Source organism: Psittacula echo, assembly GCF_963264785.1.
Source record: "Psittacula echo genome assembly, chromosome: 13".
In the NCBI taxonomy this organism is placed as follows: Eukaryota; Metazoa; Chordata; class Aves; order Psittaciformes; family Psittacidae; genus Psittacula; species Psittacula echo.
In genome coordinates this window covers 2,698,118-2,723,010 of record NC_137749.1, presented here as the reverse complement: position 1 = coordinate 2,723,010, position 24,893 = coordinate 2,698,118, and the positions used below count along the sequence as shown (strand labels likewise).

Sequence of the window (24,893 nt, the reverse complement as noted above, 5' to 3'; positions counted from 1 at the left end):
GTTTGTTAAATGCACACCATTATCAATCATGGGCAGAAGAGCTGAGATTTGAATTGATAGTCTCTTGACTTCCAAATTAAAGAGTAATTTGAGGGGCTGTTTTTCTCATACCTGGATCCCTAACTGGCAAAGGGCATCTCTTACTACTGACATGGAAAGCTTCAGTGCACCCTGCACCACCTCATCCTTGGCTTCCCAGGATCTTTCTCCAATATAACTCTTGACTGGAGAGCACTTGGACAGCGCAGGATTAGGAGGCACTGTTTCTTCTGCTGCAACAGATACCACTCAGAGGCAAAGTGGTGATGCTGGAGGGGATTTTACAGCCTAAAGAAGAAACATCCTCCTCCTCTACTGCTGCTTACTCATCAAGCACAAGTGAATGCCCAAAGGATCACAAAGACAGTAACTAAGAAACAAGCTAGTGCCACCTTTGACAAGTGGAACAGAATCAGTTGCAGAGATGTAAGCTGGAAAACAAAATCAATCAGGAAGAGCTACTTAAGCACTGTGCTTCATTTGAAGCCTTAAAAACAATCAAGTTACTCCAGCCCACATCTTAGTAAAACCTACAGTAAAATGAAGGGAGGGAACAGCACACACACACACACTGTTCCCTTTATTAAAGGCCTAGTGATGAAGATGCTGTAAAGGTTTTAACAGATTATATTGCTATATGCCGCAATAGCATTATTTTTTATATAGAAATGAACATCTGGAGGAGAAATTATTTGCGCAGGGTCCCCGCCTACAGCTTCTGACTTGCATTATCCAGGCTACCAAACTCCAATCTTGAAAGTAGCACAACCCATTCCCTGACATGGAAAGATCTGGAAGGCACATATTCTCCCACTATCCACAGGAGACCATTATGCTATCCCATACTAACTGGGAGGGGACGTGGATCAGAGCAAGTGGAGCTATTCACAACATTCCCTGCATTTCAGACCCAGGGTGAGAACAAGCTAAATTAAGAGAGACACATACCAATACCATTGGCATGGACCGACACCATAGCTCCCAGATCCACAAGAGGGCACAGAAGAACAGTGGGAAACAAGAATCCAGCTCCAACACTTATTCACCCTGGAGAACAGAAGACCCAGGGAAGACCTTAGAGCAGCTTCTAGTGCCTAAAGGGGCTACAAGAAACCTGCAGAGGGGCTTTGGACAAGGGCCTGTAGGGACAGGCCAAGGGGAATGGCTTGAACCTGCCAGAGGGGAGACTGAGATGAGCTCTTAGGCAGAAGCTCTTCCCTGTGAGGGTGCTGAGGCGCTGGCACAGGGTGCCCAGAGAGGCTGTGGCTGCCCCATCCCTGGCAGTGTTCAAGGCTAGGTTGGACACAGGGGCTTGGAGCAAGCTGCTCTAGTGGAAGGTGCCCAAGCCATCCAGCTCCTTTCCTCATTACACCCCTCACCCAGGTATCTGCCCCACAGCTCCCCAGCACACCCCACACCAGCTGCACGGTGCAGCCTTTTCAGTGGGTTAAATTACTTCCTTCTCATGGAGATGTAAAGCCACCAGGACCTGACATGTACCTTTCCCCCTCTTTGGTGCCTGCAGCTTTATCATTTGGTACAAACCTGCCAAATTGCAATAGCCCGTGGTATCAGTTGTTTTCATGCAACAAAAGGCAAAGTATTCCAAGCATGTCCACAGGAAGAGCATAAGCCAGCAAAAAGTCTTAAGCCTTAATACCACAGGACTAAAGCAAGAGGCTCAGGACAAATCATGTGTTTTAGTGACATTCTATAGAATCAATTTGTATCCTTACATCTACCCAAAAGATAAACTCTTAATTATCAGTGACTGAAACTTCAGCCAGTGAAAACCACATGGGGGAAAAATCCATATACAAATAAACATTTGACTTTACATTTTTATACAGTATCCATACGCATTAACCTGTAGTCTAAGCATGCTCCAGGCAGCTGCAAAGACAGAGCTGGCACTCAAGGAACAAGCACAGAAAGAAAATTAATATAAGTAGTAAGGAAAGTGGGAAGGGATAGAATTTTGTTGACTATCTCATGTTTTATTTATCCGTCAAATCTGTTTTAAGACCATTGATCGTTTCCTAAAGCATCTGAACATAAAATATATTTAACAGTAACAGATAAAATAGAGGAAAAATGTTATAAAGACTAAATAATTTCACGTTAATAGTATTTTATAGTAGAATTGCATTCTCCACTGTCAAGAGCATCTTTGGGCACTACAAATCCCATAGAAATGAAATGGTGTTAAGTGACATGTTAATCTGGCAATAGCAGTTCAAAGGAGCATTGGTTGAATCAGTGCAATCCATTCCCCTGTTATTTTTAGGAAAGCTGCCTCTGGCACAGAACACCGCCCCAACAAGGAAAGGACAATTTAGGGGTTTACAACCTTCTTCACGTGGTGAATTCCAAGCTCTACCTTCTTCTGCTCCACCAGTAGTATCCACAGTGGAAAGAGGAGCGTATCTGTGCCTGGGGCATCAGGCAATGCACGACAACGTCCAGCCTGCAACCCAGGGTCCAGCTCCCAGGGACAGAGCACGTCTCACCATCAAGGAAAGATCTGGGAGATGGCTGAGATGATTCAAAAGCTCCCTGCTCCTCAAAGGCCTCACCTGCCCCGTCCTGGCTATGCAGGCTCTGACCTCTCGCTTTGACTCTAACATTCCTCCAACTTTGAGGCAAGCAAATGGAGATTCCAAGGAAAGCAGGAAAATATGTTCCTTTGCCTGGTTTTCTAGTTTTCTGCTGATAGTGTGGGCTGCATCAGCTCCCTGAGGGGTTGGGCATGTACCAAAGCTGGACCAGGAGAAGGATGTCAGGATCAAGAACCAGCACATCACAAGCAGGGATGGAACAGCCAGAACTGGGAGGGAAAGACTGCTTCATCCCATAGAATGCTTCTTCCCTTTGCTCTTCCGCCCTCCTGAAATCTCAGCAGCAGCCCATAATGAGAAACACTATGGCCTTGATCCATTTGATACTTGGCAGTTAGGAAATGGAAGAAGACCCTCAACTCCTGTTCATGTTACCAATTAATGTCTAAATTCCACCAGCAATCCTCCAGCTCTCTTTTTGGTCTAGACTGGTCCCATTAAAGGGCTGGCAACACCACCACACACCTAGTGTCTACGCTTTAATGAGGACATCTCAAGATGCATAGAGCTGCGATTGCATCAGACCTCCAAACATGCTGATATTAACATATATCTTTAGATAAAGCCATAGATACACTTGAAGGTCATTTTGGATTAAGGTAAATTATGACACTAAAACGTAACAGCTCCAATGAAACAGCGAGGATGTTGGGTGCTATTCCTCCAGATTAAGACGGCTCTTTCCTAGTATGGATGAGCTAAAGCAGAGGATGCTGATTGCATAAGAACAGTTTGTGTGCAGGGAGCTATTCTAAAATAGCTGCTCTGGTTCATTTCCCCACATGGACAACTCCTTTTTACATCCCCTTGCAGACAGAGGCTTTGAGATGACCATGACCACATCAACACATAGTTCAGTTTCACTTTCCTGTTTTGACATCATGGAAATACCTTCTTTTGAGGGGTTGAATTTCCATCAGAACACCCGTTCAAAGCACATTTTCTGCTGTTTATATCCAGGCACAACATGCCTGTTTTTAGCAAAACTGTCCCACTTTAACCAAGTTGGGTTGTTTTTAAAGAGTTTGACTGTGGTAGGCAAAGGACAAACTTAAAGAGAGCTCAGACAGGAAGCTCAGCTCTAAAAATAGGACTGGTTCTACTTCCAAAATGGCAAGTCAGCGGACATGCTAAACATAGGCAAGTCAGTATTGTAATACTTCATTTTCATTTCTAAGAGCTCCCCCAGAAAAGCATAAAGAGAGAGCATCAAATACCTTCTTTTTGTTTATTCTATTGCACATTATCATGGATCAAGGCTCACTCACCAGGCACTCTTCTCATGCACAGCTCCTCAGGGGAACCTCATGACAGAGGTAGAAGGCTACATCCATCGTGTGTCCGCCCAGCATTGGTTAGGGCTGAGAGCTAAACAAGCATTAAGAAATATACACATCTATATGTTCCCCCACCTCTCTGCAAGGAAGACACTGAGTTTTTTGCAGTTCAACTCTCTGAACCACCTTACTGCAAAAGAAAGCAAAGCCTGCACCAGCACACATGAAGGAGATAGGAGAGCAATGCCAGAAGCAGGGAAGGAAGAAAGAGAATGAACAGGACACCAACTTACACTTAATTCGTGTGGCAAAAAAAGCAAGCTGTTAGATGCAGTGGGGAGCATGGGCAAGAGACGCTTTACCCAGCACATAACAGGCAGCAACAGCAAAAACTGGCAATTTAGACGACAAAAAGATGAGCCTGGCACCAGAGCGCAGGACTGGAATTAGAGGGACAAGTTTCTGTTTCCAGTCTATTGGAACATTGGGTAAGTTTTGACCTCTCTCTGCCCTAGGTCCTGGTGTCATGACACAAACTGGTCACCAATACTCCAGAAACCAATGAGGCTTGAATAATGTTTTTAAGCAGGGCCAGCTCTCTTGCCTGCTCCTCAGCATAGTTCCACAGCTTCAGGGAAGGCATGTCCATCCAGCACCAGGAGCTGCTGCGGGGAATGTACAGAGACGCCAAACCGCAGCCCCAACATCCCCTTCTGAGGTTACAGACTGGAGCTTTTCTTCTTGAACAACAGGCTATTTAAGGGGCACAAACCCAGGGTGGGTTAAGCGAAGCAACATCCTCTGGAAGTCTTCAATACATCACTTTTAATACAGAGAGATTTGCACTTCATACGTGCACTGCTCTACCTGATACCTGTGGATGCCAAAGTCCCAAAGGGCTGCTTTAGAGCTGCTACAAAGCATTCCAATTTCCAACAAATTAGGCAGAGGCCTCAGACTGTAGGGAAATCACTGATGGAACCTTCACTTCAAGAAAATCCATTCAGGAACTCTGAAGTTTCCAATTTTAATCCTGCCCAGGAGAGAACACAGTGCGGCTCCAGAACACTTCCATTCCTCCCAGCCCTGAGCAAACAGGGAGCAGAGAGAGGAACAGCTCAGAAAGCACATTACATTGTCTGATCCACTGGTGTCACACACAGAACTAATAGTTCCCATGAGAAACAAACAAAAACCTACCTGTCAAGTGTGCTGTTTACAGCAAAGTATGCTGATCTCCCTATCATTATTGGCTCATGGTTGGGAAGAATATCCTTGCTTGAGTCTGGAAGGATTTATCTGTACTTGCTCATAAACCACTATGAGATTAGGGAGTAAACAAAGTGAGGTCTGTACAGCAGAGTAGCTTCATCAAAGAAAGAGGGATACAGAGGAAACAGGAGAGGTCGCTCAAGGGAAAAGAAAGGAAAAAAGACAAGGACAAAAGGATGAGCCAGGAAGTCTTCAGGGCTGTACTTGGAACAGAGAAACCTGCAAGACAGAACTGGACTGCATCATTTCGATAAGGCAACGTTGCTTTTTCTTGTTTCTTTTTCTATTGTCCAGATGTTTCCTCTTCGGACTTGTCACATTTAGAAGGAACTGCAACAGCTCAAAGGGTGGCCAGCTCACACCAACAGTACTTATAACCCCTTTGCTGATAGAAACCCCATTGGTTTGACTCCATCCTCACTTACAGGCACTTGGGAGGTATCACTTGCAGTGGCAATATTTCCTTGCTGATTTTCATTGAGGTCTCACTTAGCAGCTTTCCCACTACAGAGCAGCTTCAGACATGAAGCACGTCGGCAGCCTCAGCAGCGACTGCGAGGACATTTGGAACTTGCATTTAAAAAACAAAGTGTTTTTTATAGAATAGTGGGAGATTTTCAAACAAGTTTTGGCCACAACACATGATGGAGGAACGGTTTGTTTTCCTGAAGACTGGATCTCAGACATGTTGCTGTAACTGTCTAATAGCCTTACAGCACCTGAAACAACCTTACTGATCTTCACTTCTCCCTGGCACCCAGCTCCTTTAAAGCACAGGTTTTGGGTTTGTACCCCCAGATCAATGGGAACTGCACTGGTAGGCAGTTATTTTAGTCACTGGTGAGGAAAATCCAAGCTCAGCCTCATCCTGCAAGGAGCCATCCCTATCTCCTGTCTGCAAAGTGCTTCTGGATCCCCCTGCTCCTCTCTCAGCTATCAGAGATGTATCTCTCGTGGATCCAAATCCCTTGATGAATTTAGGGTGTGACTTGCAGGATCCAGAAACTGAGGACCCTCAATCTGAATCCTCACAGGCTGAAGAACATGTTCACAAGTTGTTTTCTACAAAACTACTCAGACATTGGCCTTCCACACCATGGGATCAATGAGGATGCTTTAATCAACTCAATTTTGGTTCATCCTCCAGCAGTCCTGCATCCATGAAAAAGGGAAAAGCAGAGCCCGAAAAGCAAGCCAGGCACAGATCACACCATGGGGCACAAAAAAACCCCAAACGTGAGCAGCAAGAGGAGAAATATTACAATGAATGGAAATATTTCATGCAAGTTCCTCCCCTCCCATAAGGTCAGTGTTGAATCCTCTCCCCTAAAGAGCCTGGTTGGCTGTGTTTTGGAGTATCAATTATTTGGACACTAGGAACAGAGCAAAGCCCTCACTGCTGCCTCAATATCCCTCCACACAGGACTCCTGGAGACTCAGCAGCTAATGACCGACTCAGCTCTTCTGCTCCCCCAAACGTGGCATTCCCATTCACAGGACAAATCCCTGCGCAGGGGGAGAACCATACATCTTAATCAAGAGGTCGATGCAAGTCTGAGGGCAAACTTTTGCACTTCCTTTGAAGAGGCTGCTTTAATTTTGGGAAGCGCTCCTTAGAACAGTGCTTCTCTAATGAGCCTCCCTCAACTCCTCTCCAGCTCCAATTTCACAACTTCCTTGAAACAAAGGGAGTGTTGCTCTATAGAAAAAGCCACACCAGGTCCCTATTGAGCAGAGATGATGGAAGGTTTCCCGAACGGCCGTGTGTGGCTGCTTTGTCCTCCTTTTGTATCTGCAGGGCTAATTTTCTTTCACAGGATGGAGAACTGTACAGTGATTAAGACAAAATTTCCCCTACTCGCCCACAGACCACACTACGAGCCTCTCGACTCGCTTTGTAGTTTGCTGGGAATTCCACCATGATACCATTTCAGAAGAGATCCATTTGAGAGGGGGAGCAAACAGGCAGGAGGAATGAACCAAAGAACCACCAGGAAGCAGTTACTCGGAGGCAGTTATCTGGTTTGCTTTTGCTTTCAGCTTCTTGGAGTAGTTACTAACAGAAAGCTGAACATATTTGCCGAGCCAGCTGAGAACCACTGTGCTAACACACCACAAGGAGTGTATGTTAATGTAAAGGGAATGTTTTACATGGGCTCTGCCCTCCCTCCTGCCTTTACCCACCTGATCTGCGATCACTACCACCAGTGTTCTCTTCTGTGGAAACACCCCTTATGATTCTCCATTCAGTACTGAGTGGAGTTTATACAGATGTATATGTATGCATCTATAAATGTGTGTACAGCTTTTAATATACGTAAAAATCCCATTTTATAAACCCAGAATAATCATTACCTATAACATTTGCATCTCTTTACGCTTCCCTTTCATTATTACCTACTTCTAGAAGCATGGATTAAGGTGGTTCTCATCTTTTGTGAAGTACGTGACATATACGTTCCCATTTTAGCTGCAGTTCCTGGAGACTACAGCAGCATATGTATTTAACAGAACAAAACACAGATAGATAAAAGATACAGAGCCCCACACAGCTTACGGCTGTTACATTCACTTGATGGGCAGTAATCCTTTCTGTCCCAACTGAATGTGTTGCCACACTATGTGCTGTGTGCCATTACACTGTGGAATTGCAGTTATTCCTACAAAGAGCAAAATGTTGCAGTGCCCAACTTCAGGAAGCTTGCTTAGGTCTCTCCCTTGTGACAAAGCCTCAACAGCCAGTGAAATACTCCTCTGCACATCTAACTTCTTCCACTGATGCTACAGAAAGCTCAGCTGCTCACTTCAATGCGGTACAACTGAGTCCTCAACATCTTGTTCACTTAGTGAAGAACCCATGAGCAAATGTCTGATGGCACACAGCATCTCCTCCAACACAAGGGAAGGCTGACCTGCACTTGCAGGGCCAGCTCCCCCTATTTATAGGGCTTGTCCCTTGCAAACATCTGGGATTTGATGATGTTGTTTATTCCATTATCTTTCTCCACTGATTATAAACTCAGACTCAAGGCAGGGACCTTCACTCTTATTTCTTTAAACACTCCATTTGAAACTGAAATTTTTGGCTCAGTTCCTGTTCTTTTGGTTTTTCTAATGAGAAGGCAAAACCCACCAATAATCAGGTATCTCTCCAGCTATTCCCAGCAAAGAAAGCAACAGGGTACATACAGCCTTGGTCTTCCTTTCACCCTTTGCCTTAGAGATCAAAGCCTCCCACCAGGGCTTTAAAGATTTGACAGAATCACAGAAATCAAATAGTGAAATGATCTATTAGCTACCACCTTGTGCATCATCTCCTTGGGCCAGATGAAGACTTCTCTCTGTAACAGTGTTCAGAGCTTTGCCATGTTTGCTTTTTGCTGCCATACCTGAATGCACTGATTTTATCACAATTAAAAGCTTTCCTGCTTTCGACTTTACTTGAATCCTTTATATAACACAAAACTACCAAAGCTTTTCAACACAGTCTGTGAATACAGGAACTAAATGAAGGGAATCAAACATTTTCTATCCGTGTAAGCATCATGGCCAGTCAAATCTACAGCATCAGAGTTTAATAGCAAAAATACATGATACAGCATGACTGATGATACATTCTTCACTGCTCCTATACTTACTTCTATAAATAAACCCTTAGTGAGCTGGTTAAATAAAATCGAACAGTGAGTTGGTGTCAGTTGTTAGACCACCCCATGAATACTATAAGTCCTGTACTTGCACTGTTCCCGCTGATACAATGCCCGACTTGGCATGGTGAATTCCACATAACAATGCTGCTGATCCTACAGAAGTGACCGCCGTGGTCACAACTTTAACCTCTTCAGCCCAGGGATCACAAGCACTGAAAGTCCCTTTTCTTCCTTACAATCCTTAGCATGTTTGGAAATCGTCCCTTTTGCCATTAGCTGGGACTGCAAGGTTGACTTTGGGGGTGTAGAACACGTATCCTGGCACACAGAGCTCCACCAGCCCACAGAGGGAGGAGGGGACACACATTACAGACCCAGCAGCACCGCGGTGGTTTATTTAGTGGTTTATTCAGTTTATTTAGGTCTGAGTGTAGAAGCTGGGATTCAATGGCAAGAGACTGCCAGGCCGTGGCAAGCAAACTGGAGAGAGGTCAGCTAAAAATAACAAAGCAAAGCAAACGCACCCAGACTGGCCATTACCTTTTGGATATAGACACTGCTTGTGCAGGGACTCCACACCTACCCAGGGAGCTGCTGTGACAACCCAGGAGGACAAAGGCAGTGCAGACATCCATTACAAGTCAAAGGGTGAGACAGTGCAGATGCCACAGAAAAGCAGATACTCTTTTAAATTCAATCAGTGCTGACCCAAGCCAACCACTAAAAAGAAGTAAGCAAAGAAAGAGAAAAGAGCTCAGGCTGGTAGACTGGGGCACACATCCCTGGATGTTTCCTTTTTCTCCCTCCTTTACATGGTTCGTAGCTTTCAAAACTACCCAGTGCTTCCTTCTTCACACTGTATGATGTCCGTGAAGAATAATATCAAGACAAAAACCAAACAAATGAAAAACTGGAAAGCTGTGCACTTTGGCTTTCTGACATCAAAGGCTAAAGCAAATGACTGCATTCAGTCCTTGAATACAGGAGCAGCAAAGGCTAGAGATGGTCAACAGCCACCACAGAAGCCCTGGCTTGCTGAGCAAGGCAGTCACCTTTCTCTTTGCTCAATCCCAGGTTAACCTTGGCAAGTGCACTTCATTTGTTCTCTAGAGTCATTGGCATGAAGCATTCACACAGGTATGCGTGTGCAGAGACCCAAGCAGGCATCTGGGAAACACACTTTCTTTTCTGCCTGTCTATGACAGATACCTCCCCATGCAGTGGCCCAGAAGCACTGCTGGCAGAAGAAGCCAACACAAGAGAGCTGGGACATAGATATACTCTGTATAGCTGCCCCTCCTGGGCATGAGCAGTCACCCAGAATCACACTGAGGAAAAACAAGTAACAGCTATTGCGCTGCCCCAGCACTTACCACTTCACTGGCAGAAAGAAAGGAACAAGGACATAAGATGCTGTGCAAATTTAGAGACAACAACTGCAAATGTGCAGAAAGTTTTGGGATAAAACAAAGCCCCGATATTTACTGGCTACTGCTGTGCGCTTGGGTTTTAAGTAGCCCATACACTTACACTAACGCCAGCCGTACAGCAGAATGGCATACCAAGAGTGAAAAATAAGGAGCCTGCAGAAATAGCACTCATCAAACTTTACTGCAGACGTGGCAGATGTTTAAGGAGATGTTAAGAGGACCAATGACCCTCTTAATCAAATTTGAAATCACCTTATCAAGGGAAGACAGTAACATTCTCTCCTTCAGAATTACCAAGCAAATCTACCTTAGACAATGAAATTACAAAGCTTAATAGTTATTAAATTACAACAGAGTTTTTCTTCTTTCAAGAGTGGTCTCAAGTTCCTAAGCAGGCCACTAATTCCTCTCCACTTCTCCATTCATATTCTTGGCTCACAGCCATTTCAGAGATCAGACAAATTCCAACTGCTGAAATTAATCCACTGTCTCAGGTTTAAAGAGCACCCAGGATATCTTTCATACAAAGGTAGGAGTCTACTTATAACCATGGTTCCAACCGTGCAGTTTAAAGTGTTTGTTCTTTAAAGTAAAGCCACCCTACGGGAGGAGTGTTTCATCCAACACATCACACACTGGTGCACATTCATGCACGCTAACATGTAAGCCATAAGCACCAGGTCATAAACATCACCAGACTAAATCACAGCTGGTATCTGCATTTGTTACACAATTAGCACCAGCAATGGCAATGTTTCCTTGGAAGTCTGATGAAACACTATAAAAATAGACACCCAAACCCAAGTAATCACAAACAAGTAACAAACCCCCCACCTTTCTTTTCTCATTATTATTGCCACAGACTAGAGCTTTCCAAGGGAGATGAAAAGAACCAGGCTACCAGTTGTTATTTCCTTGTGATTTACAGGTACTCAAATATGGAGATGATAGAACAATCGTGTTAGAAAAACTGCATGGAAGATTTCAGAATAACTTGAGACCAAAGGCTCAGTGATTGGAATTGATGTGCTTTGGAAAAACCCAGCCCTTCACTTTGAAATGGTCTGTAACAAATATGCTTCCCTGATTTGAAAAGAGAACAAATGATGGGTTTAAATAGCACCAGCGTGCAGTAACGATGAGCACCAAAAACCCAACAAGCTTACACAGAACACAACATTTTTTGAGCTATGTTCTCTCTCAACTCCCACACACATTCAGATGCAGAGTTATGATCATTCCTTTTCACATTCACAAAACATCATCCCCTTCCCAGGTTCAGCAAGGCCTTGGATAAGTTTGGAAAACATGGGGCTTCAGAAAGGCAGAAGGTTTCTGGAGGTTGAGGCAAGATCTGAGGAGTCCACCAAAACAAAGCACGGATAATTCACAGGACGTACTAATAAAACAAGACTTTTCATATGCTTTATTTGAACCTTAGACTGGCCTGAAAGTGTTCGAGGCCAGGTTGGATGCGGCTTGGATCAGCCTGGCTTAGTGGAAGGTGTCCCTGCTCATGGCAGGGGTTGGAACTGGATGAGCTTTAACACCCCTTCCAATCCAAACCATCCTAGGATTCTGTGATTGTGTGTGCAACATATATATCAGCAATGATATGCAACAGGGAAATTGCTCACCAGTGTTTCCTGAAGTCATTAGTAGGTAATTTAGACGTTTGGCACAGAGACAGCAACTGCCCCATGTGCTCTCAGTGTCAACGTGGCTGTCTCACACAGCACAAATCCCACGGTGACAGAAACGATTTGCCATAAGAACCACGACTTTCAGGTATAATTTACAGTCCATTTCCCAAATATTTTAGACCTTTTGAATCAAAGTTTCCACCTGTGTTGCCAGAAATCATCAACTGTATTAAAAAAAACAGCAGGTGACAATGGTCTTGACAACATCACAGGCTCAGTCCAATGACTCCAAAGGGCTTTTTTTGCCCAAACACAATAGAAAAAGACCCATGAGGTTCAGCATCTGGTCAAGAACACATCCATGGATTGCCGAAGCAGCTGTGAGAGACACACGTTTACATTAAAGGTAATCTCAAAGTGGTATTTCTGCTCTATTGTTTTATAAACCTAAATTTATTGACAAATATCCTGGCCCTGTACACAGGAATCTCCACCCCCCCAATCCTCCATAGGACATCAATCTGGAGGAAACACAACTCCCACACTTTGACTGTTACACAGGAAAAACAATGTTGTTATGCAACACCACGCTGTTCCAAAACATCTCAAAGTCAGGCCCTCGACTTCAGCAGCTTCAGAACAGAAACGGCAGTTCATCAGCTATGGAACAAACTCACAGAACATTTCAAACAGGGTCCAGGTAATGACAAGGCTCCTCCGCAGCAAAAGGAGAGATTTTGTACCTACACTCTGCTATTTTGCACATCAGTGACATTTTGCGCTTCCAAATACCCTCCTATTATCTAATTTAACTGCAGATTGACCAACAGAAATAGCATTTCTCACCCCACTTCCCTAACGTTTTCTGCCAAAGAGGTTTGGGGCTTTTTTATCCCTTATAAATGGCCATAAATCAAGCAACATTGCCAGGTTTTGTTTGTGAAGGAAGGTTATCAGAGATAACCCCTCTCTCGCAGATAACCCCAAGTGAGCAGAAATGAGGCACAAGCTCCTCTCCCTTGTTTTTCTTTACATCTTTTCCAGACCTGATATTCCCATTGATCATTAAACACCAGAGCCATTCTCTAAAGTTTGTCTTTCAAAATGCAGCAATTGGGCTATTTTAAAAGCTTCAACTCCTGCCACAACACAGGTAAATTCTAACCAGCAAGACCGCAGTTAAAAGTCTCAGTGAAGGACTGCAGCTACCACATCCCAGCCTCCGCCAGCTCCACAGCGACAGCTTCACAGAGCTCAGTATCACTATTCAGTAAGGATTTCAGACAAACAGTGAATAACACATCCATCTTCAGGAAAAGCAGGTTTCAAAGACACACACAGCACAAATGTCCTACTCAAAATGTAGCTTTTCTTAGAGTCAAAAAGAATTTCTCTTGCAGAAATTGCTAGGAAACACTTGATGATTACAGTCACCCCTCCTCTGGTTTGTGTCTTAGCACAAAGACAGGCAGGCAGTTTGTAAAGCTTTGTGCTCAGTCTCTTTCACAACCTTCCCTCAAAACACTGACCTGACACTGACAAAGGCTGTGGGGGAGCACAGGCACAAGGTGATACAGCTCCAATCATACCTTTAGCAAACAGATGCTCTACAACAGTTAAAGAAATAAAATGGGAATTCGATCAACAGAGCTGCTGCTTTCCAGGATCACAAAAGTGTATGTAGGACACCTGTTAAGAGCAAAAGCATTCCCTCTCTTTCAACTAGGCAATTATCCAGCATGAGCTCAGGGTCCAGGCAGCACAAGGACTAATGAGGGTTCTCCCAGCCTTTTTCATTTACAAATTGCTTCTCCATGCCTTCTCCCGGGTTCTGAGAGTTATCACAAATGTCTACAAACACAACTGGACAAGTATTTCAAAGCAATTCTGTTCTGTATGGAGTTAATCCAACGTATTCAAAATAACTTACCCACTAATAGCTTCACATCCCTGACGGTGAAATCCGGGTCAGGCATTCTGTAATTAGCAAAGAAAGCAATGTTAAATACTGTCAGGATAAGTATGGGTACACTTGCTTTACCATAATAAAAGAGAAATAAATGTATAGTGCCCTTTGTCCGCAATGCAGTAGGTGGAATCAAGCAAGGCCTCTCTGAAGTGTGGACAGTGCAAGTTTTAACAACATACATAACATCTTTGCATTGGCAAGTGTACAAAAGTTTCTCTACTCTTAATGAAAGAGAAGCATCTTTTCAAGCACTAACACAGCACTGGAGCGGGAGGAAAGGAAAGGTTTGGGGGTGATTTCAATACAATTCTAAACCTTTATAGCTTGTCCCTGCTGAGTGGTTTGCAACTGGCGGTGCCTCGCGTGTATCCCTTGAGGTGAACATCAGCACATTTGCCAGTGGATACAAAGTGAGGCATAGAGCAGAACACCAATTTGTTCAAAGTCCCATCAGCACAGGTTGGATTCACTGTTTGGAAATATCATATAAAAAATAACGAATTAAAGCCCTTTTGTTTTCATGCCTATTCCAAACTTCCTTGTCTGGCAGAAGACAACCTGGCTGTATTGGGTGAATAAGGAAATCGTTGGTCAATTCAATTTGGGCTAATGCAGAGCTAAATTAAATAGCAGCATAATTGGTTTGCCCATGTTGATGCATTTATGCAATCTCTTCTACCAGGCACTGGATTAGGGTTTAATGTAATTAGACAATAGCCCAGTACATCAAATGAGTGAGGTTTATGTGTCAGGTAGGAATTCTACAACAGACAGACTGGACTGAGAAAGAGAACAAAACCATGGTGGGGTTTTAAAGCTGCCTGACTTCCTGACAGCATTTCCCACCACATCACACAAAACCTGATGAAGGAACTGCAACACAAACCAGCCCTGTGGGACCTGCCAGTTGGTGCTGTGTCCCTCTTATACTGCCCTGGATGAAGATAAACAACTTGCTTCTGGTCATAAATGACTTGTGACATAATCCAGCTAGAAATCAGAACGATCCAGCCCCGAGGCAAACTTTTAGAGCAAGTTTTTACTCTTAAGAAAACACTAAAAGGTAAGTTAAAGAATGCATCAGCTGCCTTGCATGTAACTTGAGGACTATTTGCTAGATTCTGTTTGTCCACTTTCTTTCATCCTTATCACCTTCCTCCGGCGGGATGGGAGGCTGGACAATCTCTTTTGTTAGTTCTCTGCCAACCCTCACATCTTTGCATTTAGCTCAAGGGCCCCACAGCTTTGGAATTCACTCCCTTGCTGGAATGAAACAGCCTGAATCTACTGACCTTCAGGGTTCATTCAGAGCTCATCTTTCTTTTCTAAGCACTAGAAAGTCAGAAGTAGGGGAAGGAGGAACTATTTGTGGGTGAGCAGAACATGCAAGGCTTATCTTCAGATGACACAGCTTGCCTGTATTCTGGGTCAGACACGTAGAACAATTACAGTTCTGTGGGCAATCTTTTTCACATCTGCACAAATCAAAGCAAAATCAAGACAACATTACTACAACCAAGATAAATGATGACCCTAAGCCAGATGCATACAAGCAAATCCAGCAATAAACACTACTCAAACTGGAAGAAACCAATCCTAACAATGAAATTGCATGGGTAGCTCTTTTTAGAGCACACTTGGCATAACCTTTTTCTTCTCCGTAGTCTCAGGATGTATGATACATTAGTGAAAGATACTCCCAGGGAAGAATCTCAGGCTTGAATACAGCAGGTTTCAAGTACAAGAACCCATTTTGTACTTGGGGTGCCTTGGGAGGCCCACCTTTAATTCAAACCCATTCTGCTGGCTGCTGAGACCATAAATGACTCCAGCTTTAAACCTCTAGCCCCGCCCCCAGTATAACTGCCACACTCTTACACACTTAGGGCTGGCTTGCTTCAGCTCTATGATGGCAAAATAAGTCACCAATCTTACACTGATCAGTAAGTGTTGGTATGGTTTTCTGCATATAAATCCAGAATACCAATAATGCAAGAATTGAGACTTTTTTTTCCCCCTCACTGTTATGCAATTTTCAGGCAAATGCATCTTGTGTAAAAACACTCTGAATGCTTCCAAAGATTTCGTATGTCACAAAATGTAGGTGAAGAATAGCACGGCAGGGCGACTTCACACCAAAATATGACTGACACCATCTGAGATTCCCAGCATTTTGTTATATACAAATCATGTTGCCTCAAATAGGAAAGAAATGCAAAGGCTTTGGTGTGCACTGGGTGCAAACCTGCGTTTTAGTAAATGTTTAAAGAAGTCTCCTATTCAGATCCTAATGAGGATGAACTCTGGCTGGCAGACATAGCTGCTTAACCACAGTACTATGCAAGATGATCACTGTTCAGCTAAGAGAGCCATCTCTCCAAACAGCATTCTGTCTCCAAGTTACAATCCTGGAAACAGGCGAAAACCCCCCCAAGAAAAGCAGCTCCTCTTCTGCTGCAAGATCTCAAGTGGACTTCCCTGCTTCCAGCCACAGTCACAGCTCATGATAGTCAGAAACATAAGCAAAAGCAATTTTCAAAGTATCAATGTAATTTCTCCCCATTCATCTCATTTCTTGCCATTTCAGAGCATCTCCAAGCACAGTAACCAAACGGTTCAGCTACGCTCTGTACATCTGCCAGGCACAGACATGCAAGCTGACTGCTTCACAGCAAACAGGAGCAGAAGCTGTAAATCATCAGTTGTTCAAAACGTCACAAGTCTAAAAATCATCTTGTATCATATCTTTTACAGACCATTGTGTCTCAGAAGCCACCCTACATGTATGTGGATCACCTCATCTACCGTATCATGACACACACGGCCTCCTCTGCACAAGACAGCAGTGCTAGAAAAGACCCAGTAAAGCAGAACATCCTTCAGAGGCTGAAGTGGCTCCTGAGTCTCATCAGCAAGTGACTCTGATCCAGAGGCAAACTGTCTAGTCTTGCTATAGTGATGGAACACAGCAGGCTGTGACGCTCCTTAATTCAAGCAGTAAATGTCACAATGATGAGACAAAAGGCTCTCAATGTTTTGGATCAGTTATGCAGGTGTCAATATTGCTTGGTCTCACACACAGATTTTATGTATCCACACAATTCCTATATTGCATGTCAGCTACTTTTGATAGATACATGCAAGAAGTGGAAATGTAAATAAAATTAAATCACGTTATCCTGCAGAGTGCCAGATAGGGAAGACTGCTGATGCATTTCACTTCTGTCATTTAAAATACACATAAACTGGGTTTCCAACCTTCTCTCACTCTAGTGGCATTTACGCCCAAGTGCCTACAATTCCTTTACAACATCATTTCAAACACGTAAGTCATGCTTATTTAAATGAAAAATATTAGAATGGTCTGTAAGAAATGGCTGAGCTACAAAGTCTCATGTTTGAATCCCCCAGAGCAGCCAGTACGCAATGATTCAGCACAGAATGGAAATATAGAAACAATTCACCCAGTTAACTGTGAAATGGAGAATTCAACTGATTCCATGCAGGAACCATCCAAAGCTCCTGCATCAGACAGAATTAGCTCTTACTTCTGCTATCATACTAATTCATCAAAAATGTCCTTAGAAGAAGAGAAAAAAAAGGCTTCAGTATTTTCACTCTCTTCTCTTGACAGAGCATTCCAGCTGGAGGAAGAAGTGGCCATGATGTGTGGATGGTTTATTAAAGGGAGAAAGGGAAACAGCCCTAGAGAGGAGGAAGCATATCAGAATAGGATGAGAAAGACACAAGCAGTCAGTGGGAAACTGAGAATTTGGCTAGTCCAGCCGGGCTGCTCATCACAGCAAATGAAATGCATATTTCTCCTTCACTATCCAAAGCCTTAGTGTGTGACAGAGAGTAGGGTAAGTGACTCCCAAACTCTTGCTGTGGATTAACATTCCCTCTTCTTGCACCACATCACAACACAGTTCAGAATTCATAAGATGCTTTATCCTAACTGCCAGAGCTGCAGATCTTCAACTGGAAATGAAGGCATGCAGCATTCAGCCTTGCTGCTCCTTCACTTCCAACGCATGTCCCAAAACTATTTATTTGACTGCTTTGCTAATGCTTACAAAAGAAAGGTACGTGATTTTCAATGATGATCTTTGAGGCGCAGTCGTCTATACACGGATTCATGCTGTCTGTGTAACATGTACATATGTGTACGTGTACATTGACATCAGCATTTGAGGCCACTTTTTCTGCCTCAGTAAAACACAGCAGTGGATACAACCTGGCCTGTCTGTCCACATGGCATAGAACCTAAGATGGGGCAGGCACGCAGCCAAATCCTCCTCTTCTTCAAGGTCTTAACAAACATTACTGGTGGCTTCCAAGAAGGAAGACAAATAGGAATGATGACGGCAAATGCATCTAAAAGCAACACATCTTGAAGAAAAACAAGCCAACACATGACACAGAAACCCAAACTACTCACTACATGATCCCATTAGCTTGAGGAGTCTCTCAATCCCTGGATCAAGAAAGACCAAAGGCCACTCTCTAAAGCCAGTATCACATCTGGAGGCTTCAATGAAAGCACACAGCTAACCAAGTTGAGGGGAGTGCTGGGGGGCAGCTCACCGAATTTTGGGCACAGGAACAATAGGGAAACCAATGGTAATGAGTGATCTGAGTGCTGAAATGTCTACGGTGAAAACGGCTCACTACAGAAGCCTGAAGCTCTCAAAGAAGCAGCAGATATCACATCTTGTGCCTAAGGACACCAAAACACAAGATAAGTTTGTGAAGGATCTTGTGCAACATCTACAGCACTTCAAGAGCTGAAGCCCAGTAATGTTCGTGTCTCTAGGATGAGCTCTAAGTCCCAAGGAAAAACATATCCCAGTACAACAACATAAATGTCACTGTAACTACTCCTGAGTGCCTGTAAGTGCTTCTTGGTCAGAGTTCAACATATAAACCAACTTTACTAGATCATGAAAAGCATCACATCAGCTCCTATTTGCTGTTATGGTAGAAGGACGCACTGCTGTCAAATACCCCAAACACTGTTTCTTCTCTTCCTCTCCACAGGTTATCCTGGGGTACCTTGATTCTTTCTAATTAAGTAAGTTGCACTCCTCAGTGCCCTAAACTTCGAGCTGTTCCAGCTGAAACTGAGCAAAGTAATTATGCTTTCAGAAAATCCATTTTCTGTCTTTCAGATATAATCAGTTACAAAGACCTAATTTCCAAAGCCATCAAGGACCATTTATCTAAACTCTGGACTGTGTGGCTGATAGTGTATCATTGTAATATTTCGCCCTTAGACGCTGTCACTTCTACAAAGAAACCTGCAGGATTCTCTTATTAAGATACCAAATCCTTTATGACTGGATATTAACAAAACACAACCTCAAAAAGATTCTAATAACACCACGTTTTAACCAGACATAATTAAATATTTACAAAGCTGTAACAGTCTGAGGAGACCAATTATCATGGAAAGCGATAGGTACCATTAGACATTCCACCTGTAACACACAAAACAATTGAGAAGTCAAAAATTGAAGGAAGGCTCTTGTGTCATTCCAGCCTGGATTTGATACAAGAACCTTTGAATTTCACTCCTAACTTTCATCAGTGAGTTGGTTTTGATTGTGTAGTACTACGCTGTCTGCACTTAACTTTCAGAGGTCTCATTATCTGCTTGTTTATAAGCGGAAAATAATCATTCCTCTTCTCCAGGGTGCTGACAGTCTCACTAATTGCAATGCATTTTGAGATCATCAAAAGAAATACCACATACAAGTGGAAAGCATAATGGTTATTTTATAAAAGCATTTATTAATCATCAAGACTTGGTTGTAACTTACTTAATTCCCAGTCCATCCTTATTTCTGAAGATGAGGGGAACTCTGAGAGCTTCTCTTTGCACGTACTCAAAAGTAAAATCTGTTTGAATAATGGATAAAAAAATCCAGCATCAATTACAACAGCATCAGCACCTCACATTCCATTTCCTCAAAACACTCCCCATTTCCCTTTTCTCACCAAAGAACTCCACTACCAGTTAAAGGAAAATAGAAAGAGAATGCATATTTTAGGGCCAAAGCGGAAACCAGATGACAGACAATGCTCTCCCAGCTGCTCACCATTTTTCCTGTGCATTGATGCACAGAAAACAGAATCCACTCAGAGTTTGTCAATTAAGGTCTGGGGTGAAAGACTCAATGAAATACCAAATTAACAGTTAAAAGATAACTAAATGACTGCACATCAGCCTGCTACTTTGGGGGCAAATGTGTAGTTTAAACTGAATTTTAAGGTGTACATTTCTGTTTAGGAGAAAGCCATGTGAGCATCATCTGTGTAGAGCAGAATGCCCTGATTGTGTGAACACAGAATTCTCTTTTTATGTGAGGGTTACTCTAACTTTCCACCAAGTACTTTTTAATTACTCAAAACCTGGAGGAGCTGATAGGAACCTTATATAGCTTCAGACGCTTGGGAAGACAGTGAAAAATGAACAATTCTGGGTGGGAGTCACACGATCAAACTGAAAATTAAACATAAATGTGTTATGTTAACACTGCCCAGTATCACCTTGTCACTTCAGTGTGAGGATTAGGCAGAACTCGCCTTGCCTGAGGATTTCTTTATGCAACCATCTGATACAATGGCAGCGACTTGGGGATTAGAGAGGAAGTTACAAGGCAGCGATTTGGGTGAGCTGAGCCTACAAAACCTCACACTCCCTTTGGAGCCTTGTGCCACAGAGAGAAGAGGAATTCCTGCAGTGGCCATGTATGTTTCTATGGTTCTGCTATTCTCCCATTCCTACAGGAAAAAATGACTTTCCTATAGCATCCATACACTACCTTAAAATGGAAAACACTGCTTGACTCTCCAGCACTTCAAAATACACTACATTGTGTGAAATACACCACACACTTTATGTAGTATATTCAGATACACACGAGTACCTTAACTTCGCCAAGATTCAGCCAGCAACATGCAAACTTCCTGGGAGAGATGAGAACCTCAGACCTGAGCTTGTAGCAGTGGTTTTCTCTATTACAGAACCCATACTGACAGAAACAGGGGACACAGAGGCTCAGCTTCCACTCCTGCAGATGTATTTCCCTCTGGTTTTACAACTTTTTCTTTGCTGTATTCAGTTAGTAATTATGACAAGTAGGGATATAATATTCCTACTTAGAGTTAGCAAATCAGAGCACTGTAATTATCCATTTACGAAACCATTAAAATGATGGCAACTTTACTGCTACTAGTCTCAAAATAAGTGTAATGAATGCTCCAATTAACTAAGGTTACCACATAAATACTTCTGTACTAAAGAACTCTTCCTTCCCCAGAGGCATTAAACTACTGCCTTTAGGTAAGCAAATAAATAAACCGCAGATATTTTCTTAAGGACACTCATCCAAGTCAGAAAGTCAACAAACATTAAGAAGAAGCTGGGTGGAAGAAGCAGAGGCAGCTGTAGGGAACAAGTAGCTCTGACAGACTGTACTGAAGCCAAAAATCACACCACTGCCTGGCAGCACCTCGAGGAAAAACCCTCCAACCATATTCCTAGCAACAAAATACATCAGTTATCATGAAAAATAAAACAAGAATCTGGGAAATGAAAATAAATGCATCTATGGCTCAACCAATTCCATGTGTGCACATAAACTGCTTCATTCTTACTAACCACTGTCACTGTCGTGCCTAGATTCAACTCTTGGATACAAAAATAAACCAATAGTAAAACTCAAGGCAGAGCAAGTAGGAAGGCAGAGCTTTTCTTCCTAATGCCCCAACAAAGCACCTAAATCCCTTGCGGGGCTGAACAAAGCAGACTCAGACCACAACAAACTAACAAAAGACACTCATTTATTTTCAAGTTCCCTAGAAAGGAGAAGGCAACCCAAAGATTGGAGAGCTGCTGCGAGAGGGAAGCTCTGGGTTGTACTACAGTTAGTGTAGCAATGGCGACCACTGAGCATTTGGAAGGTGAGGGTAGAAATCCATCATTTTCTGGAAAATTAATTAACATTTTCCAACTCAAAAAAAGAGGTGTTTGTGTTTTGTTTGGAGGAAGAGGGGTCAGGGTTGAGCTTATCTCCTAAACAAATACCTTCCTCAGTGAGATAGGTATTTAATTTCTCCACCACATTAACTTTTCTAAAAGGAGCTTAAAATGCTCATGCAAAACGAAGCCTAAGGGAGAAAAGGAAATTTTCTAAACTAGATTAGTGGCTCCCCCGTTAGAGCCATTGCAGAAGGATTACAGCCACGACTCCTCTTTCCTGAGAAAGCCCTCGGGAAGGCCGAGTTTTGGTGAAGACCATCTGGGAATCAGGAGCCTTGTCGGCAAGGCTGCAGTAAATAAAGGTGACCTGGAAACCTCTCAGTGCCGTTTGATTCCCGGACAAAGCTCTCCCGTTTCCCTTCTTGCCAGGCAACCACGTTGCCCTTGCTACCGCTCCGTAATTTAAGTCACCTAAGCAAACCAAATCACGTTATGCTTTAACATATGATAGGAACACAAAGTGATTGACTTTAAAGTCTCCGACCCGGGCGAACATCCGTTATATCCCGTTGCAAAAGGATTCAGCCAGAGCGGAGGGGGAGCGGGAATCACCTCCGGCAAAGCAGGGGGCTGGGGTTGCAGCCTGTCCTTTGCCAGGACCTAATTCCTGAGCATCCCGGCGGTGCGCGGGGTCCCGGCAGCAGCGGATCCACGCCACCTCCCCAGCACCGTGCTGGGAAAACAACCGCTCTACGGGTGCAGGAGCGGGGGTAACGGGCACACGCGGGGTAGCCCCATGGCAGGGCGGGCTGCAAGGCCCCGGTGCAGCAGCAGCCGCCCCCCGGCGTCGTCACCGGATCCCCGGGCAGGGGGCGCGGGCGCGAAATACGAACCCAGGCGCGGAACTACACGTGGAGGCTCCGGGAGCGCAGCGGGGCGGGGGTAGTCCCGGCCCGGCAGTTACCTTTCCCGTCCATGGCATGCACGAAATCCCCGTGATACAGTTTGCTCTTTAATTTCTCTTCCAAATTGAAACTCCTGATGCTGACAATTTCCTCCACGTCCGAGAGATCCTCGTTCTCATCGTACCGCCTTCTGCCAATGGAGCGCTAGAAAACAAAACAAAACACAAACACATTGTCCGGGGGAAAAAAAAGAAAGGAGGAAAATAAATGAGAGGAAAGCGCATGCATCGTGCAGCCGAGTTGATAAACAGCTCCGGGAGGAAATAATTAAGGTGGCAAGACACAGATTGAACAAAACCTGAACCCAAACATGCAATTACAGCTGCGTGCACAACCTTTTCCATCCCGCGGCACGGAACTAGACCCGGATAACAGGTGTTTGGCTGCGGGAACCAACGCGGGGGCCGCGGGGCCGGAGCTGCCGGCTCGGGGCGAACGGGAGGCCGACGGCTCTCAACCAAAAGTCACGGCCACGGCACCGAGGCGGTCCCGTTAAACCCCCCCGTGAGCGGCGGCCAATGCTCGTCAGCGGCCGGGTTGTTTTTATTAATATTGTTATTTCTGCACGTGAATACAAGGCGATTTCCCAGGGAAGGGAACGGGGGGGGTGGGGGTGAATCATTTAATCCCAGGCACGGCATCCCGGTTTCAGGATTTACATAATCCCCGTGTTTCCATAGTCACACCGGAAGCCGCGATTTAAAAATCTATGGAACGCCGCGATGGATGCGCAGCCCCCGCCCCACTCCGCACCCTCCGTTCACCTCCGCGGCGAGGGGCAGGAATGGGTTAAATGGGGGGGGGGGTCCCGGTGCCCCCGGTAGGGGCTGGTAGATGGTGGGCTGAGTGCTAAAGGTAGGTCGGTGGGCTCCCAGTCTGGGGGGTTGGAGGGGGACCCCCGATGCAGCGGCCACCTCCAGCGGTTCTGCCCCTCTCCCTGCAAACCCGGCCCGCGGACACAAGCGGTGGATCGGCATCAAACCCGCAGGAAAGAAAGAAAGAATAAATTCTATCTATTATCGTCCCACCCTCCCCTTCGGTTAAATTCCACCCCCTGCCCCAGTGCCTAAGCTGCTCTCTTGCAAACTACGTCGCTCTGCTGCCTCCGCTCTCCATGCACTGCTCCCTTTGCAAACGATTAAGCAAAATCAATGAAAAGGCACGAATAGGAAATCGGCAGACGCCAGCTACACACCAATCTTCTTCCAGAGTCTGTCTCTGCCTCCATTTTTTTGGAGAGTTTCATCACTTAATTGTCAACAGTTCCTGTCCTGCATTTTGGGCTCACATGGGGAGGAGGAGACCCAAAAGCCAGCGAGCTCTCGGTAAAGTTTTGCTATTTTGCACCAGCACTTTTTTTTTCCGGGGGGGGGGGGGAGGAGGGGGAGGGAAGGGGAGGGGGGTGGCGGCCGCGATGATTCCTTTTGCAAAGTCCTAAGGAACCATTTTCAGGCGCTGCGTGCGGAGCGGGGCGCAGGCGTCGCAGTGCCCGGAACGTAAACACCGCCGGGGCTCGGGAGGGGGGGCCGGGGAAGCGGTACCGGCGCTGGGCCCGGGCCGCGGCTGGGTCACGAGTGCGCAGCGGCCGCACGCAGGCGCTGAACGGGTGCGCAGGGAGGGGAACGGACGGAGAAGGGGGGGACCCCACGAGTGCGCGGATGGTCCCTGTGTGGGTGCCGCCGCCGGGGACAAGCCCTAAAAGTGGAGCGGTTCCGCCTGCATGGAGGGAAGCGGGCTCAACGTCCACCCCATGCTGTAACCGGAGCACGGTTTATCAGACTCCTGTAAAGGGTGGCGAGTGAGCGTGGCAAACGCTGTAAAATAACGTTATAATAAGTGGATTGGGGGTGAATTCCAGCTGTGTTGCGCCCACGCTGTGTGTTCATACCACGCGTGCAGCGAGGCAGCCCCGCCGGCTGCTAAGGGCGCTCCGAGAGCTGCGCACCGTGTCCGCCCAGTGCGAACGGGTCCTGGTGTGCGGAATGTATTATTCGGTGCGAAATAAAGCAAAATTGCCTTTATAATACGCATGTGCAGCAGGTA

At 44.9% G+C, this 24,893-nt stretch overlaps 1 protein-coding gene across 2 annotated transcripts in view; it reads right to left on the bottom strand.

Annotated features, from left to right (window-relative positions):
* KDM2B (lysine demethylase 2B) overlaps positions 1–24,096 on the bottom strand; it is a gene marked incomplete at its 5' end in the record, with an annotated part of 110,718 nt that extends 86,622 nt beyond the window's left edge. Inside the window, 4 exons of one of the 2 annotated variants that reach the window (XM_080628498.1) lie at positions 13,860–13,906; positions 19,721–19,799; positions 22,850–22,994; positions 24,046–24,096. In XM_080628498.1, coding sequence (XP_080484624.1) covers positions 13,860–13,906; positions 19,721–19,799; positions 22,850–22,994; positions 24,046–24,096 — 322 coding nt within the window. The remainder of the gene's footprint in view (positions 1–13,859; positions 13,907–19,720; positions 19,800–22,849; positions 22,995–24,045) is intronic. The other variant, XM_080628499.1, reaches the window with a different exon arrangement.
* Between the last annotated feature and the right edge of the window lie 797 nt (positions 24,097–24,893).